The sequence below is a fragment of the Rhyacophila brunnea genome, unplaced genomic scaffold, assembly GCF_057557595.1.
Source record: "Rhyacophila brunnea isolate RB1 unplaced genomic scaffold, BYU_Rbru_1.0 scaffold_17, whole genome shotgun sequence".
Taxonomy (NCBI): Eukaryota; Metazoa; Arthropoda; class Insecta; order Trichoptera; family Rhyacophilidae; genus Rhyacophila; species Rhyacophila brunnea.
In genome coordinates this window covers 13,183,481-13,200,987 of record NW_028232827.1, presented here as the reverse complement: position 1 = coordinate 13,200,987, position 17,507 = coordinate 13,183,481, and the positions used below count along the sequence as shown (strand labels likewise).

General features: G+C 33.5%; 1 protein-coding gene across 1 annotated transcript; it reads right to left on the bottom strand.

Moving 5' to 3' along the window:
• Window positions 1-1,245: 1,245 nt before the first annotated feature.
• Window positions 1,246-17,300, bottom strand: LOC147073706 (putative inorganic phosphate cotransporter). The gene is made up of 9 exons (XM_085944490.1): window positions 17,219-17,300; window positions 15,972-16,110; window positions 14,494-14,714; window positions 12,664-12,813; window positions 10,313-10,445; window positions 9,877-10,001; window positions 9,222-9,341; window positions 4,346-4,478; window positions 1,246-2,498 (listed from the first exon to the last, which is right to left on the bottom strand). The coding sequence occupies exons 2-9, from the start codon at window positions 15,991-15,993 to the stop codon at window positions 2,410-2,412; spliced, it is 993 nt and encodes a 330-aa protein (XP_085800616.1). The 5' UTR covers window positions 15,994-16,110; window positions 17,219-17,300; the 3' UTR covers window positions 1,246-2,409.
• Between the last annotated feature and the right edge of the window lie 207 nt (window positions 17,301-17,507).

Here is a 17,507-nt window from a genome sequence, read left to right as displayed (position 1 = left end):
ACTTACAAATTACCCATTAGAAAGCCTGTATGACTTCGTTGTATCACTTGATTTGTACTGCGTCTCTCACGGTCTGCCGCAGAAGTGAGAGTAAAAATGTGAATCTCGCACTTTAAACTGGTCCGTTACGTAGTTATTTCTAACCGTCATGCAGTACGCTCTTTGGACCTTAAAACGACGGCTATTCATGTTGAAGATTCATAATGTTTGTTCAAGTTAAAGAATGATAATGTTTGCTCAATTTGAAGAATGATAATGTTGGTTCAAGTTGAAGAACGATAATGTTTATTCAAGTTGAACAACGATAATGTACGAATATCATACATAACTGCCCGTTTTGATAATGGATAATATAATATCACAGCCTACTCGAATTTAGACATGCCTGTTGTAGACTGTGAGATATGTTTTATTCATATGTTTCGCAATATACATGTTGTGTGCAATATACAATGTCCTCTATAGTCTAGTCTCATAATCATAAATATGTCGTAACTACGATAATTAAATTTTCAGACATTTAAAAACTGGTGGCTATTATCGCCTTTAAAGTATTCCGCTTCTACATTACGTAGTTCAGTGAGTAAGACGCTGGGTTTTCATACAGGGGTTGCGGATCCGATTTCCGGTAGTATTATTATTTATAATTTTATTAGTTCTATGTTCTATGTTATATGTGCACCGCAACACCCACGGTGGCCGCGCGGCTTAAGCGTTGGACTATAACGCCGTGGATCCCAGGTTCGAATCCTGGGTCTGGCAAGTGCAGATATTGTTTTTCAATTTATGTGTGAGTCAGGGTATGGGCATCTATTAAAGTGGGTGACATCCATTTCTCGTAAAAACAAAATCTGTTAATACAAACCTCTACTCTGTGGAGGCCCATATGATCCTATCAGGATCGGACATGGTTTAAAAAAAATGTGCACCTCTCTTTCATTGGCATATTTTTATTAAAGAATTCAATTTCAAGTTAGTCAGTGCACCCGTGAGCGTGAGGTAATCTAAGGCTTCCCTCCTCACCACAGTCCTTCTCCTGAGACATTCCCTGGCGTGAAAAACTACTGATGCTTTATACTAATCGTAGGGCTGCGTGATACGCTTGATTAAGACCGAGTGTGGTGCAAGGCGGTTTGATTTGGTGGGTACATGTTTGTGCTGTTTGCTTCAGGAGTTATTCGTGAGATAACTTTTGGCTTCCAAAACATACGATTATTTTAAGAAATGAAACACTTTTACTAATTCAGAGTATAATAATTTTATATTTGTATTTTATTATTCCCTTATTAGTTATTATGTATACAATTTTACATACTCATTCATTATAAATAGTCATGGATATATCATTATTGTTTTACAAATTCTTTTTGACTTCGGTTATTTACTTGTTTTAAGGTAAAAATTTCTCATTTGAATTGCCGTCAGTTACCAAAAATCTATACAGTGTCATGCATTATAATAGAAATACACATAATTTAACTTTTTCGTATATTTCTGGATGCAATCGTTAAAGTCAATTTGCCAAATTTAGAAAATCGCGCATACAAATAAAATGGGATAGGTAACTAATATTTCTATTATAGTTTTATAATCATGGCATCTTGTAAGAAATGATGATTTTACCATGATACTGAAGTGGTTTTTGGGTTTTAAAAGCCCTCCTGTAAAAATTTGATACAAGGTAATCCGATTTGTTTCATTACTTAGTATCACAATAGCTCGAAATAGACCGGAACAAACCGTAGCGCCGTTCCGGTTCATAAAATTCCCTTAACTATCGCTTCGTCTCGTGGACAAAAATATTTTACCGTCTGAGCTAGACAGTATAACAAAAAATCTCACACTTATTTTTATAAAATACGTATAAAATTAAATAATGTTAATATTTTCGTAAAATTATCAAGCGCTTCGGTTCGTAAAACTTTCCATTTCGAGCGCTGATAATAGTATAATTAATATGAACTTACTATATAATGAATTAAAACCAATATACTATTAGGTATATTTTCTTATGCTGATTTTCCCAAAATACAAAAACAGCAGGTAAGCTTCACCTATCACGGTAATAAAGAATCTTGCTTAACTTCCAAACATTTAATGCAAACTGGCCTTGTCTTTTCATAGTGCAATTTTTAGCGAAGGTTGACTACTAGGTTATAGCGACTGCGTCACACGTATCAAATCACAAACACCTTGGACATTGAGCTACAGATGATTAAGTCAACATTATAATCCCTGATTTTTACAAAATTTTGAAATTACTTCAATGAAACATAACAAAATACTATCTGTATATTATACATCCCATTCGTTTAGAAAACTCAGTAACTAATCATAATTTGTATGTACTTATATTATTATATCACTTATGTACTACGAGTATCATAAAATTAAATTATTGAATACAGTTTATTGACTAGGACATGCTTCACTCGGTTTTTCTTTATCACAAGATGTTTTTGTAGAGAGTAAAGTATTAGCTTCCACTGACAGGTTTTCTGCAACACAAAAATTTTAATTAAATCACTCACTAAAATTATGCAACAATCATAATATGTACTTATTATACAATACGTCATGAATGGGTAACAAATGCTCAAAATAAGGTTTATCTTTAAGGCAAAATCCCAACATCTAACAGTCTTTTACTGACTTGAAATACAAGTTAGGAACATCCAAAAGTCAATCGTACATAATATTCAATACATGCTTCTTGACTAACTTATAACATAATATCTTGAGAGCAAAATTTCCATCCATCCAGCGGTCTTCGTGAACCCTCTGACAAATACAGCAAATCAGACAGACGCTATCATGGGCCAGAAGATCGGGAAGTTATTAGTAAATAGAGCAAATAAAACTTTTGTTCACTCTGGTTGGTTTTAGGTTAGTTGTGAAAAAGTCACGTCTTGTTCAATTTAAACCGTCTTTTTTATCGTATCCGGAAATTTGTACGTAAACAGTTCACCGCAGGACACTTATTCGTGCGCCGCAGTACGTGAAATATGAGTTCGTGTAACATTTAATCAAATGACGAGTTCTTCGTTGAAAATTTCACCGTGGAGTATATTTTTACGTATGCTACAACGTGTGGCGAATTTTATGAGATGTCTTTACTAGGTAAGGTTAGGTTAGGTAAGGTTTAATCTAATTGGAACAGTACTATTTGCAAACTATCGCCTTATTTTGTAAGATACGTACAAATGTATTCCACGTTGAAATGTTCAACGAAGAACTCATCATTTGATAAAATGCTATACGAGCTCATGTTTCACGTACTGCAGCGTATGAATAAGTGTCCCACGATCAATGACATTAATATGGACGAAGCATCTGGAAAAAAATGACACTCACTTTTTTGTCGGGTCTGCCGAATGGCATAATCTGTTCTAACGCTATTACAATAAAGGTGATATTGCTATAAATTCCCGATGCTTTTTGTTGGGTCTGCCGAATGGTTCGGTTCGAACAGTTCGCTCAAACGAACATTGATACTAGAAATACTGTTTTAACGCTATTACAATAAAGGTGATATTGCTATAAATTCCCGATGCGTGATATCGCATAATGGATATTGCGTGACGTCTACCTATGCACGTGCGAATGTCGCTATGAGTGAATTTACTTGCTAGTTACTGTACTGAGTGCGTCATCCATTAAAAATGTCATTGCCCACGATGAACTAAATACGTACAACTTACATTTAACCCTTGTTCATGACTCAAATGACCTAATAAATCATATGAAAATTTAGTTGACAAGAAGACTTATGTGCACATTTAAGTGAGTTATTTCATATGACTAGTTCGCACGTGAAGTGAAGAGAATTTCAAAGAATGGGCAAAACCAAGAGACCATCCCCTTCCTCCCAGAGGTAATTTTGAGTACTGAATAAGAAAAAAACGGAAAGCCCCTAAGTAGGGCGTACTTGAGACAATATGATAAATTGGGGATCTTTGATTATCAACCATTGCAAGCGAGGTAAAATTCCACATATGAAACAAGTGTTACCATACACGACATACTCACTGAAATGCAATCACCATTGAGAATCCATTAATAACCCCATAAAACAATCAACACTATAAACTATATTATGTCCTTGTACATTACCCATTAACCACATGACATAAGGATTTATATAATTTGTTAATTATGTATGTATATCAATAGTCATTTCAACCAAAATAGCATGTAAATTATTAGAAAGTTGACTATCTCCCACAAGGGTTGTAGAGGATAAAGAAAACCAGAATTCGGCTGTGTTCTAGAATAAACACGGTCCTCGGTTATCATGGTGACGATAAATAAGATAACAATATAATTGCATTTTGTATATAATTACCTATATCCGATGAATTGTCTGGGTTATCCCAGATCTGTCTTTCTGAGGTTCCGAATATTAAAAAGCCAAGACTGCTGACAAAATAAATTCCACTTGAAAGGAAAAATAAGGTCCCCCATTGGGTTGGGTCTTCCTAGAAAGAATTATTTTCGATTAGCCTTATTTTCTTATATTACAACCACAATGAATTATTGAAATTCTTCAAAGCACACATGCACGAATTGCAAAGTGACAATCACGCTATTGTTATCAATCCTGATAAAACATCAGCTGGATGGAGAGCACGTGCGTCAATTCAATGCACCTGTTTTTACCCTGCGCATTACCCTTTACCTATGTAATAAGCGGCCCAAGCAGCACAAAATAATTATTATTACAGCGCCTCTCATAACAAAGCAATAAAAATATTATATTATTTCGGGGCTTGTAATTAATATTTACGACGACATTATTCAACCAGCGATAAACTGGACACGCAATAAAATTAAACAATGACTTCCCTGTTATTAAATAATTGCTTTTCGCCCGTCGATCGACGACGCCTCGAGCAGCGTAATTTTGGTAGCCGTGTTCAATGAATGGACTTCTTTGTATTTTCATTAAATCGTATCGCCGAGAAGCGAAAAACGGTGACTCATGCGGCAGGCGGTGCGCAAGGCATCGTCAAGTCCAGTGGGCGCTGGCGTATTTGATTACGTTGTATTTTTGATGATTTACGCGCCACTTGTAGAAATTTTGCGCGAGCGCCGCACTCGCTGCGTCAATGGGCTTTATGCCTAAGAAGAAACAATAATCTGGAGTTCATCGCTGACACACACCGTTCATACGACGCTCTCCAATATCCGATAATTTTCTGGTAGGGACAAGACGGATATTGCATAAACATTAAGCAACGAGATCCTGTCACAGGTAATTCATTCATTATGAACATCATTACTCATTTTGAATTGAGAAAATGAATGGTTGGTGTTTTTTGTTTTTATCGGCGGTCATCGTCTACAACGCTCCATTTCTCTTTCTGTCATAGATCCCATCCCCACACATTTATGATACATTCGTTATTTTTTATTTAACAACCAAAATATTCACTAGAAATAATTTATATGGCAGAACAACGTTTGCCGGGTCAGCTAGTTTTCTTATATTACAACCATAACCTATGTAAGATGTAAATTGTTTTGTTTAGAAGATTTCAAATTTAGAATTATTGATTTCATCACTTCAATAGGATTCGATTAAAAGTGAAGAAAATGGTTTGATTCTATCATCATTTTGAAATAATTAACTAAACTAATTAACCTGTCGGTCTAAATCTATAATTATTATCTCTACATGTACATATATATTTTCGATCATAATTTAGATGAATTAACATTAAATTTATATAAAGTGGAATTGCTATGATTAAAGCAGAGCATGGTCCATTCTACATGCCTGTCTGTCAGTGGCGAAGGGTGGAGGTAGGCTGTTGAGATCCGCACAAAAATAGTGCACATTAAACTTTCTTAGTCATACGTATTTATATTTATTGTACTAAGACTACAATTTACAGATGGTGTAGGTTAGTTTTTAAAAATCAATTAGGCCCTGCCTAAACCAAACCATAATATTATTGGTATATTTTGGGTAATAAGACAAAATTGTGCACACTTTTTCATTCATACCTATTGGTTTTCGTTGAATTAAGAATACATATTTCACATATTGTTGGTTCATTTTTTAAATTCATTAAGCCCTGTCTAAACAAAACTACAAAAGATAAAAAATATTATTCTGTCTATAAAATATCCAAAGTTACGTATCATTTAATTGCATAATTTTAGATATTTTAGAGATAGACGAGGATTTTTTGACTATTGTCTATTATGGCTAGGTTTTCGCAAGGTTTAATTGAATTTTAAAAACTACTAACCTAACCTACACCATCTGTAAATTGTTGTATTATTTCAATGAAAACTAATACGTATGACCGATAAAGTTTTGTGTGCAATATTTATGGCGGCTTACCTCCACCCTTTGCCACTGCTGTCTGTTATAAACCAAACACTTGAGGTAAAATCTATACTAATTATTATAACATTTTAATTTTACAGCTCTAATAAAAATAATTATATTGTTACGATATTTGCAAGTGATTAAATAACGTCATTTTTATTTACACTTTTTAGATTGATTTTCATATTATTAATTACTACTTTTATATAGACAGTTGTATAGAGACAACAATAAGTTGTTTCACAAGCTGTATGATATGTTGCACCATCTTGTTGGAACCACACATCGTCCATATCAAAATCATCTAATTCATGCCAGAAAAAAATCAGTAGGTAATCATGTTTCCGTAGCGTTATCCATTGACCGTAACTGCATTGCAATTTTCGTTTTCAAACATTGCAGTCCAATTATACCTCCAGATCATAAACCACACCAGACTATTAATTTTTATGAATGTAAATAATATATTTCATAAAAATATTATGTGAGTTTTCACTACTCTAAATGCAACAATTAATTGTGCTTATTTACGAAGCCATTTAACCAAAAATGAGCTTCATTGCTGAAGATAATTTTTTCATGAAATAATGGGTCTGTTTCTAGTTGTTCTAAATCCCAATCAGCAAAATTTCGACGTACCAAATGGTCATTCGGTATAAGTTATTGTGTTAACTATTTTTTATTTGCCTTCAAATGCAAATATTTATAAAGAATATTCCATGCAGTGCTATAAGAACGTGTAATTGATTGTTCTTGATTTTCATTCACATTTTAATTCACAACATCGATATTTTTAGCAGTACGTTCACGATCTTGACGCGTTAGATGCTTCTCATCACAAACATGACCATTTGAATTAAATTACGAATATGAAGCTCTGTAGGTCAATTATTTTGACCATCAATTTCATATGTAATCGTAGCACGTAGCTCAAATAGATTCATTATTGTTGAAATAATTTTTTACACTATTTTAACACAATTTTGTATGTTTCAATGATGATTTTCCGAATAGGTAATACTGAACAGAAATGGCAATTTTGGTCGGAATCAAAAAAGAATCATTACAAGAAAAAATGAACTTTTTATATACAACGTTTTTAAATTTTCTGTTGAATTATTATGCTCAATATGCTCAAACTTGTACTTGATATGAAGTAAATAAAAAACAAACAAACAAACAAAAATATAGAATACTGAAATGTCATTTTGACATTTCATTTTGATTTCCATTGTAACGCACGTGTATATTAATAATTTAGTTGCTAGGACCACCCCCTTAGCAATCAATAATAGTCTTTCACTTTCAACGGATTTTTCTGAAGTAACTTTCTATACAAAACAGAATTAACTGAAAATTAATACAATTATGCTTAAAGATGGCTAAAAGTATTAAAAGAATGCATTGGCATCGTGTTCTGATATATTCTAAAAGTCTAGCTAGTCGGGAAGTTAGTTAAAATCGATTACAAGATTTGTACTGGACAAACAACCACCGGACACACAAGAATACGAGCTAATAAAAACGTTGTAAAAATAAAAAAAGTACTTGGTTTGTTTGTGTCATTCTGTGTTTTTAGTGGTGATATTTTTAGCTATTATGAGAACAAATATCGCATTTAAATAGTTAATAACCATTATGTATTATGTGATTTCCTTCATGTATATATACGTTATGTTAGTATATGAGAAAAACCATTACATATAAAGCTTTTTTATCAATTGTAAGTTGTATCTAATACGTTCGGTTTGTATAAGAAAAAACATGGCATTTAATTAATTTAATTATTTCCTCACCGTATATGTCATGTCTATTTTAAATGGTTGACGCTCTGTTTGTATAAGAAAGCAAACATTTAATTTAATTAATTAAGTAGCTAATTAAATAAAATAAAAAAGTGTACAATATCGTCGGCTATTAGTGTAAATCTGGCAAGTCCACTTTTTTTCCGAAATTGAGATTTTGATGTTATTTTGTACGGATTTTTTTTTTAGGTTTTTCCAAAATGGAAATAATTGGATGCACGTAATTCTGCTGCATACGTTTGATGCAAAACGAGTTGCGTAAGTTTTCTAAGTTTGCGTGGGTAGACCATTTTGGTTGGGAATGTCAAAGTTGCGACATGCGTATAGTAAAAGCTCTTAATAATAATTATTGTAGTTTTATATTGTTTGTGCATATTTTACTGGTAAAACTAGGGGTAAATGTGCCGCAGTGGTGGCCATGAGATTTTACAACTTTATTTTTAGACCAAACCAAACCTAAACTAACCTAACATAATCTAACCTACTCCAATGTAATATTACCCCATATAATCTTAGTTTATGATAATGGTGCATCAAAATGTATGAAAATTTCAGATTAACTATTATCAATTAACGATTATTGGATCGAAAAGCCGATGCGCCGACAGAAAAATATATATATAAAAATATAATAAAACTATAATTGTCTACATGGAATAAACTGATTTCGTAAAAAAAAAAAAATCTCATGGCCACATATGCGGCACAATTACCAAACTAGGATTAATACAATAAGGTAAGTGTCTAAATTACCTTATTAACTAATTTTAAAGTAAATTTGAGGTTAGTTAGTTTTTTGTTTTAAGATGTGTTATATGATATCATTTTTGATTGATTTTATGAAGGAAGTCCTGTCTAAATAATATAAGTATGCTTTAAACGGAGGCAATTATTAAAAAAAAATGAGAAAGCTTGCATTTTCGAAAATTTTCTTTCCATAAATTAATGGAAGTGCTACAAGTACGCATTGAACAGTACGATCTCAAATTAAATTATAAATATCTGTGGTCGCAACGACTTTGGTCGTGGTCGTAGCCTCATTAGTGCCAGTATATTATTATTTAATAAAATATTACCGGATCACTAAGTATAGCTCCTGCAGCTAACGGAGCTAAATATGCAGAAGTTGAAGCGAAAAAGTTTCCGAAGCTCATCAGAGTTCCAGCAAAATTTGGAGAGAGATCAATAGGATTCATCTGGAAAAAAACCTTTCATTATTATATTGAAGATAAATAGTATAGGGTTATAGAAGTATAGGGTTTCTATTAATTAATATGTCTTGTATTTACAGAACTGTGACTATGCTCCGTCTCCATGGCCCAAAAATCAACCTGAAACCTAATACCCAATTACTAATCATTGATTGTCGTGTATATTGTATTATTAAAAATACAATAATTATTCTTAAAAACTCTATAATAATAAAAACCGACCATTTCCGATCCTAATAGGATCATATGGGCTTCCACAGAGTGGAGTTTTAAATTTTGTTTTTACGAGAAATTGATATCAGCCACTTGCTCCCATACTCCTACTCATACACAAACTGAAAAACAATGTATGTGTACCTACTTGCCAGTCCCAGGACTCGAACCTGAGACCCACGGCGCTATAGGCCAACGCTTAAACCGATAATTTGAAATTAAAATCTTACAATATTTTATTAATTTAATAATAATAAATATGCTTTTGTGGATTTAAATGAGTCATCATTCAATAAAATATACAAACCAGGAATCCTATACATGCCAAAGAGTCAAAAGCAGATATTAATGTAATGATAGTTATTGCCAGTGTGAGACTTCCAGTGGGAACCATGGGCAAGGCTATCAGTAGTAATGAAGGAAACCAACAACCTGAAAAACAAAAATTAATTAATATTCCTAAGTATAAAAAAATTATAAACTCAATAAACGCTTCGCAAAAACAAAATGTCAGCGATATTTAAATTCACCTCGATTAATACTTATATTTACTATTACACCTAGCACATTTTTAAAAAGAAATTTAAATAAAAATTGCAGGAAATCCATTGTACCCCGTCGTTGGGGTCTTAGTCCAAAATCTCAAGGCGATTCATGTGCAAAAAAATCAATAATCTCAAAACTCTCTGATGGATCAAGAAGGTACTACCTATAAATATTATTATTATTTAAAACAAACATACTTATTGTAGTCGCAAGCTTTCTTACTGCGTTAACTGACAATATTTCCTTGTTTACAAGAGTATCAGCAATCTGACTGGCCATAAGGCCAACTATCAATGCGGCTATAGATGGTACAGTTGAGAGAAGTGCACTCTGAAAAACAAATAATGATTTATATTTTTTAGTAATATGCGTAAAATATGTCGACGCCAACGTTCCCTCTAAGGCGTGCGCATATGCGCGCGCACACCTACCAAAATGTGTCCGCACACATGTTTTCATGCCCCGCACAGTCCTCACACAAAAATATTGTCAAAGAAATAGAATATGCAAGGAGAATTCACATCTGGAAAGAAGTGGATTGAATGCAGGTTGTATCTTTTAAAAAGGCATGTAAGTCAAAAAGTACACCGGGATGCTGTTACTAAATTGAAAATTGAAATTCAATTTAAAAATTTGAAAAGAAGTGGACTTTTGAAAATAATGACGGAAACACCCGAAAAACGAAAGAATATGATTGAGATCGCTGAGCGCAAAAAATCTGGTTGCGATCTAGTCAAAGTGTTAATTATTGATAATGAACTATTGGCTATAAACATAAAAAAGCTTTCTGTACAAGATATTCATAATCATGTATCTACACAGATATTTCCGAAAGTGGACGAATTAGAAATTATGCATTAGTGCAGTAATTTTTCGAATGCAGTAATTAAAAAAGAATTTTTTGACGAATTACGGACGAAGTCTCGGTTTCATACATTAAATTGTTGATGAAAGTACGGAAATATCTGTGCAAAAAATGCTAATTTTGTACGACAAATATCGATATGGGATGAATTACAAGACTATTTTTGCGGGGGGGTGGAGTGTAAATTTAGCGCAACCCTAGTTACGCCACTGCTCAGATGCGTTGATGGTCCGCACACACAATAGAAAAATTAGAGGGTACGTTGGTCGACGCTATGTAAAACTAACTAATTATGAATGCTACCATAATAATATTATCACAGTTCGATGATTGATAGAAAAACAATTAGGTATTAACATTGCAAAATCACTTTCGGTGATATAAAGGGATTTTCCACAATATAAATTGAATAATAATTATTAAGTTAGTAACTCATAATTTTATCTTGTAGGTATACGATTTTATAGCACTGTATGCGCTGTTGGCGTAATAGCGCCTGTATACGTGCATTGATTTACTGGCAGCAATAGTGAGTATTTTAAACTATCGTGACAATAACTGTTTACACGTAGAGTGCTCACTGTCTCTCCAATTCATTCTTTAAGAGTGCGCGAGACGCGATGTTGTCATTTTATGGTACTATTTCATACTATTTCACAGGTAGTAAAAATCAGTCAACCTGAAAATTTGTTCGTAGTTCGTTTTTTTTGACGGCAGGTTCGCCACTATCGTTTTACTGTCCGGGCGCAGATCGAAAAAATCCTACTGTCACATGAAAATTTATAAGCTTCCAAACTTGTTTGATTCATGGATGCAATCTTGCCAACTGCAGGATAATACATGTTTACCCATACATTGTCTTGTTCTGGCCGCGATAATACTTACTGTCAACTAAGTAATATACAATTATTTGTAAATATTTTTCAAGAGACTTAGCGTCCATAATAGTTTACAAAAAAATATCTATTGTTTGGTATTCACCAGGTATTTTTTTTTAATAAAATCCTTCTTTATTCCAGAAAGTAAGTCTTATCAAGAAGATAATATATATAATTTCTTTTATTTTGTTAACTGTCACTTCATGGTGGAACTGCATTGTATTGTAGTACTTATTCTACTTTTAATCAAGAGATTAGGACTGGTCTCGTCCGCCTCAGAGGGACATTTTCAGAGTTGAAAATGTCCCTCTGATTCTTTGCATTTTTTAAAACATCTACATGAATTAGTTGATAAAAAACATTGCATAGTACAATCACGTGTTTAAAAATACCGCAGGCGAGTTTTTTTCAAATATAAGAACAAATTTTTTATGTGCATTTATCTTATTTATCTGGTCGAGGCCAGACTAGAGCCCTGTTTAGAACAACGAAGAACGAATTAGAGATGACATTTTTTAATGTTAAAATTTTGTTATTAATTGATACTAATATTAACAGCATTTAACATCTTAATATGTCTCCATTGCTCACGATTTTTTACTGAAAATTTCCGTCCTTTATACTTATTTTTTTATTGGAAAACTACCTGCTAACTCTTTCTTATATTACGTGGTTTTTACCCCATATTATTCACAGACCGTATATTTATTTTACAGATAAACTCACTATCGATGTATAGTATACTAAGTATGTGAACGATATACCTACATTGAATACGTTTATATCATTGTTTTAGATTTCTTACATTTTTGACATCGACTTTCAGTGCCATTTTTAAATAACTGGGAGTTTCCGCAACCATTGTACTAAACCCAAAAGTTGACCCAGCCTGAATTGTAATCAGAGCATACATCTTGCTTGATGTCAATATTGACTTCCATGGAACCTTGGTTACCTGAAAACAGTTTTAATTTCAGTATGAGTATTTATCTCCGATTAATTTGATTGGTATCATATAAATTAAATTTATAAATGTTTTTGTTTTTTATTAACATGGACCAAATTTACATCATAAGATCAAATTATTTTATCTGTGATATTATTAACTTTTTGTTAAATGAGTTACGACTAATCGGTTAAAAACCGAAACCGGTTAACCGGATAACCGAGAATTTCTAAACTAACCGAAAACCAATTAATTTAGAACCGGTATTTCTACAAGCAAAAATAGAAGTATGCAAAAAGACGCATCAACAACTACGCAAGTCGGCGTGACAAAAAATAAATTATTGCATACTAAATGTGTTTACTACCCTGCGATAAACTGATAATCTGTATTATTATTGCAGGGAGGTTGTCTACGATTAAAACATTTTTGAAATGCATAATTAATTTTTCCATATTCCAAATACTTAGCTAAGTTCAGATTACATGTGCAGTTGCTTGCTCAAAGAATAAGCCTACTCACAATACGTAGGTGTCATCGGATAAAGTTTTTTTTAAAACCATATTCGATCCTAATAAAATCATATGGGCCTCTACAGAGTCAAGGTTTATATTACCAGATTTCTGTTTTTACGAAAATGCATGTTAGCCACTTGCTCAACCTATTAGGTCCGGACTCTGACTGAAACACAAATTGAAAAACAATATGTCTATTTGCCAGACCCAGGATTCGAACCTGGGGCACTAGAAAGTACATTCAGATAAATAACCATGTAAAAATAATAAAATTGAAAATACAAAATAATATTTAAACATAATATATTTTTTACATATATGGCGGTTTAAACCGATTAACCGGTTAGTTATTCGCCAAAAAAAATCAAACCGGGTAGTATTTTCCCCATAACTGGATGCCCTAGTGACGACCACTTTTCTTAATATTTGAATTAGCCATTTTATATTTTGATTAAAATGTAAGACATGCTTTGATATCTGATGACGGGCTTATTATAATGCGAAACAATTCTCAATACCTAGCTCAAATATCATAAAAAAAACAGTATAATGGAGTTCTACCATTTATTAAAATATTATTTTTATTCAACGAATAATTCACGAGATGTTTTAAACATTCTTTATTGAAGATACATAATTTGAAAACACCTCAGAAATACACATAGGTACAATCTTGAAAGAAATTTGGTGCCAGACAGGACTCGCGCCTTCAGTTGGATGACAACTAGTAAATTTTATCGTAATTACGTAGGATGCAAGTGGCTAAATTAGTAAAGCACATTAGCTGGAATCCAATGGATCCTGGCCGACGTCATATTTTTTCTAATATATAAACTGCGATAGTAACGCGGTGCGCAGTCATCTGTGTTCGTCAAAAAACCAACAGGGAACGGTTCGCCTCAAACCGCGTCGCGTGGAGCTTGTTTTGGACACCGTTCACTCCTGCAAATTCTGTCGCGTTACTTTGCTCGGCTCGGCTAATGCTCGCAGGTATTTTTGATCTATAGATATAGGCATCTCAGAAGACAGCTGCAATTGTTTTCTATAATTGAGTCTACATTACGAGATAACCTTCAATTAATTAAGTCAGCCCTTACACCATGTTTTTCAGTGTCATTTGATAATATAAAGTAATAAATACACCTTTGTTTTGCCTTGAATGTTATTTGATTACCTTATTATTTTTATTGGTCCCCAACGAGTCTTCAATGAACATTCTCTCTTCATATGATATAAATGAATGCTTGGCAGGAGAATCTGCACCTAGTATGAACCAGAGTATTCCCACAATAATACTCAGGGTACCGAAGGTGTAGAAAATACTTGGCCATCCAACACTGGTCGTAGCTAAAAGACCTGACGATGGTAACGATATGAGCATCCCAAAGTTTGCTCCTATAATAAAATAATTAAAAACATGCCAAAAACGAGTCAAAAAAATAATAAAATAGTAAGATATTGAACTTAAGTATATTCGTAAAATAAACATAGCACATTTTAAAAACATAGATAAATGATAAACCTTTGTAAATTAGTTGTCGTATAATTATATTATATAATTATAATAATATAGTTCACAACTGTCCGCTGAACTGATAAGTGTATCAAAGTATGGTCACGGGCATACACCAAATATTCTGAAGCGGGCCCTTGACTAGGATCTTTGGCGGCCCCCCTACCTATCGCTAAGGTGAAGGGTAGAGCGATACTCTACAGCAGCATTTCCCAACTGTAAGTATTTTATTTAGCACACTTGAGTGTGTGGCGACCTTGTTTTAGATAACTGCTCCTGAGATATTGCGAGGCGTAAAAAACTGCTGATGCTTCACACTAAACGTAGGACTTTGTGATACGCTCGATCAAAACCGAGTATAGTGCGGGGTGAATTGGTTTGAGGGGTCTATGTTTTTATTGTTGGTAATGCGTGATTCATTATTATTTTTTAATTAACTATTTCTTTTATTCAACGAATAATTCACAAGATTTAAGAATGTACCATTCTAATTATTGAACATACATCATTTTGAAAAACACTTGAGAAAATATTGCATTGTAGCAATTAGTGTGTCACCTCGTAGCATATATGATAATGCGCGGACGGGGCGTAAACCCAAGAGATGCAGGTTCGATTCCTGCCGGGTGGCTTACTTTTTTCAAAAAGATTTTTTCTTTTGGTTATAATGTATTTTCTTAGAAGTGTTTTTCAAAATTATGTATGTTCATTATTATTAATTTATTCTACTTTAGCAAATTCATGAGTGTTGAGCATAATGGGGCCTCACTTGCAGGTATTTTGTTTTTGCTTCGTTCACCTGGAATTCCATTTACTTCTCTTTACACTGTTATAATATGAATTAGCATATTGGAGTAGTTGTACGACTTTATTGTATATAACTTCTGTTGTTTGGATTTAAGAGTCTCTGATGACTTTTTCCAGTCATAAATATTGAATAGCAACCAGGCAAGGATATCACCTTATCTGAGATCATCGTATGTGTGTTTTTGGAGCTACATACACAATTTGGAGTTTCAATAAAATTGTATCCTTACTTGACATTCGACTTTTGTCGTATATATTTATAATATGCTTATTAGTTTATGCTTATATTAAAAACGTAGGTACCTATAATAACGAAAAATGCATATTCTTACCGATATAAATGAATGTTCCCATCCGGTTTCTTTCGCTGAGAATAGACCATTTACCTAAAATCGTATAGATCGACGATAATATACATCCCTGCCCGAGTCCTTGGAGGGCTTGGAATAAACAAACACCTTTCCAGCTACCCTGAATATTAAAAAAAATGCCGAGAATATATTATATATTTACGAAATTCTGTTCTTTAATTACGTCATTAACAAAGCTGACCAAAGAGACTTAATTAATAATCAAAATTGTAGCATATTGGTGGCGCTTTTAGCAGTGAACTATAATTTAAAGATGCTGATTGGTGGATTCTAGGTGGGGGAGGGGGTTTAACAGGATGCCAGGCACTGACATTTTGTGTTGAGAGAGCCGACGCGTGCTGGAGCCGATTAAATGTTCACGCACTCACGCACTGGTTCGGAATGTCACCCTCACGGTTTTGTTATTTGATGATGAATGATGATGACAAGTTCAGGATGAATGATAGACGCGACGTTTGCTCAAACCGTATCAGATTTAGCGCAACGAAGGTCGAACAGATGTGTTTTGTCTGAGTCACTCTGTGGTTCACGACGGCTTAGCTTTAACAAGCCTACACGCGCCTGTTGTCTTGATGTAACTCCTTGTAACGTCAAAAGGGTACTCGATGGATGAATCACTCTATACGCACGTTTATGAACAATTCACAAGTGGCAGTTCGAGATGGCTAAGCTATAACAACCCTTCACGCATCCGCTTTCTTGATGTCACTCGAGCTAACTAAATGTTATTCGCAATCACGATTGACCCACGACCCGTAACTGCTGGTCGCCCTGGTCTTACGACAATAATAAATAAGAATGTGAGGTAGGTGGGAAAATAAGGAATGGCGGCCACCATACTTGGCCAAATGGTAATATCATATTGATTATTAAAGATACGATGACTTCTTTTGAAATAAACATCAACTCAAAATTAAAAGCATTTATTCTAAGCCCCACTGTAAAATACTGCTGGAGTGCTCAACTTTGAAGCCATAGGTACGGATTCAATACCCTAGATTCCCCAATACAAAGTTTATGGATCATTCATGCTAAGATCTCGTACGTACGCGAAACTCGAGGACACTCGCAGTTTTAGAAAAAAACGCGGACAAAAATACGTATTCTGACGTTATACGTTTTTACACTTTTTGTTAGTTTACTAATTGTTTCTTGTGACACTTTGTCCCATAATAAGTTTTAAAGTGTATTTAAAAAAGACAACTTACCAAAGTAGCCGCATATGGTATGACGTATGTTGCTAAACCATTTAATGTTAAACCAATCGTAATGCATATCCTTCCACCATATCTGTGTACGCGAAACTCGAGCACACTCGCAGTTTTAGAAAAAAACGCGGACAAAAATACGTATTCTGACGTTATACGTTTTTACACTTTTTGTTAGTTTACTAATTGTTTCTTGTGACACTTTGTCCCATAATAAGTTTTAAAGTGTATTTAAAAAAGACAACTTACCAAAGTAGCCGCATATGGTATGACGTATGTTGCTAAACCA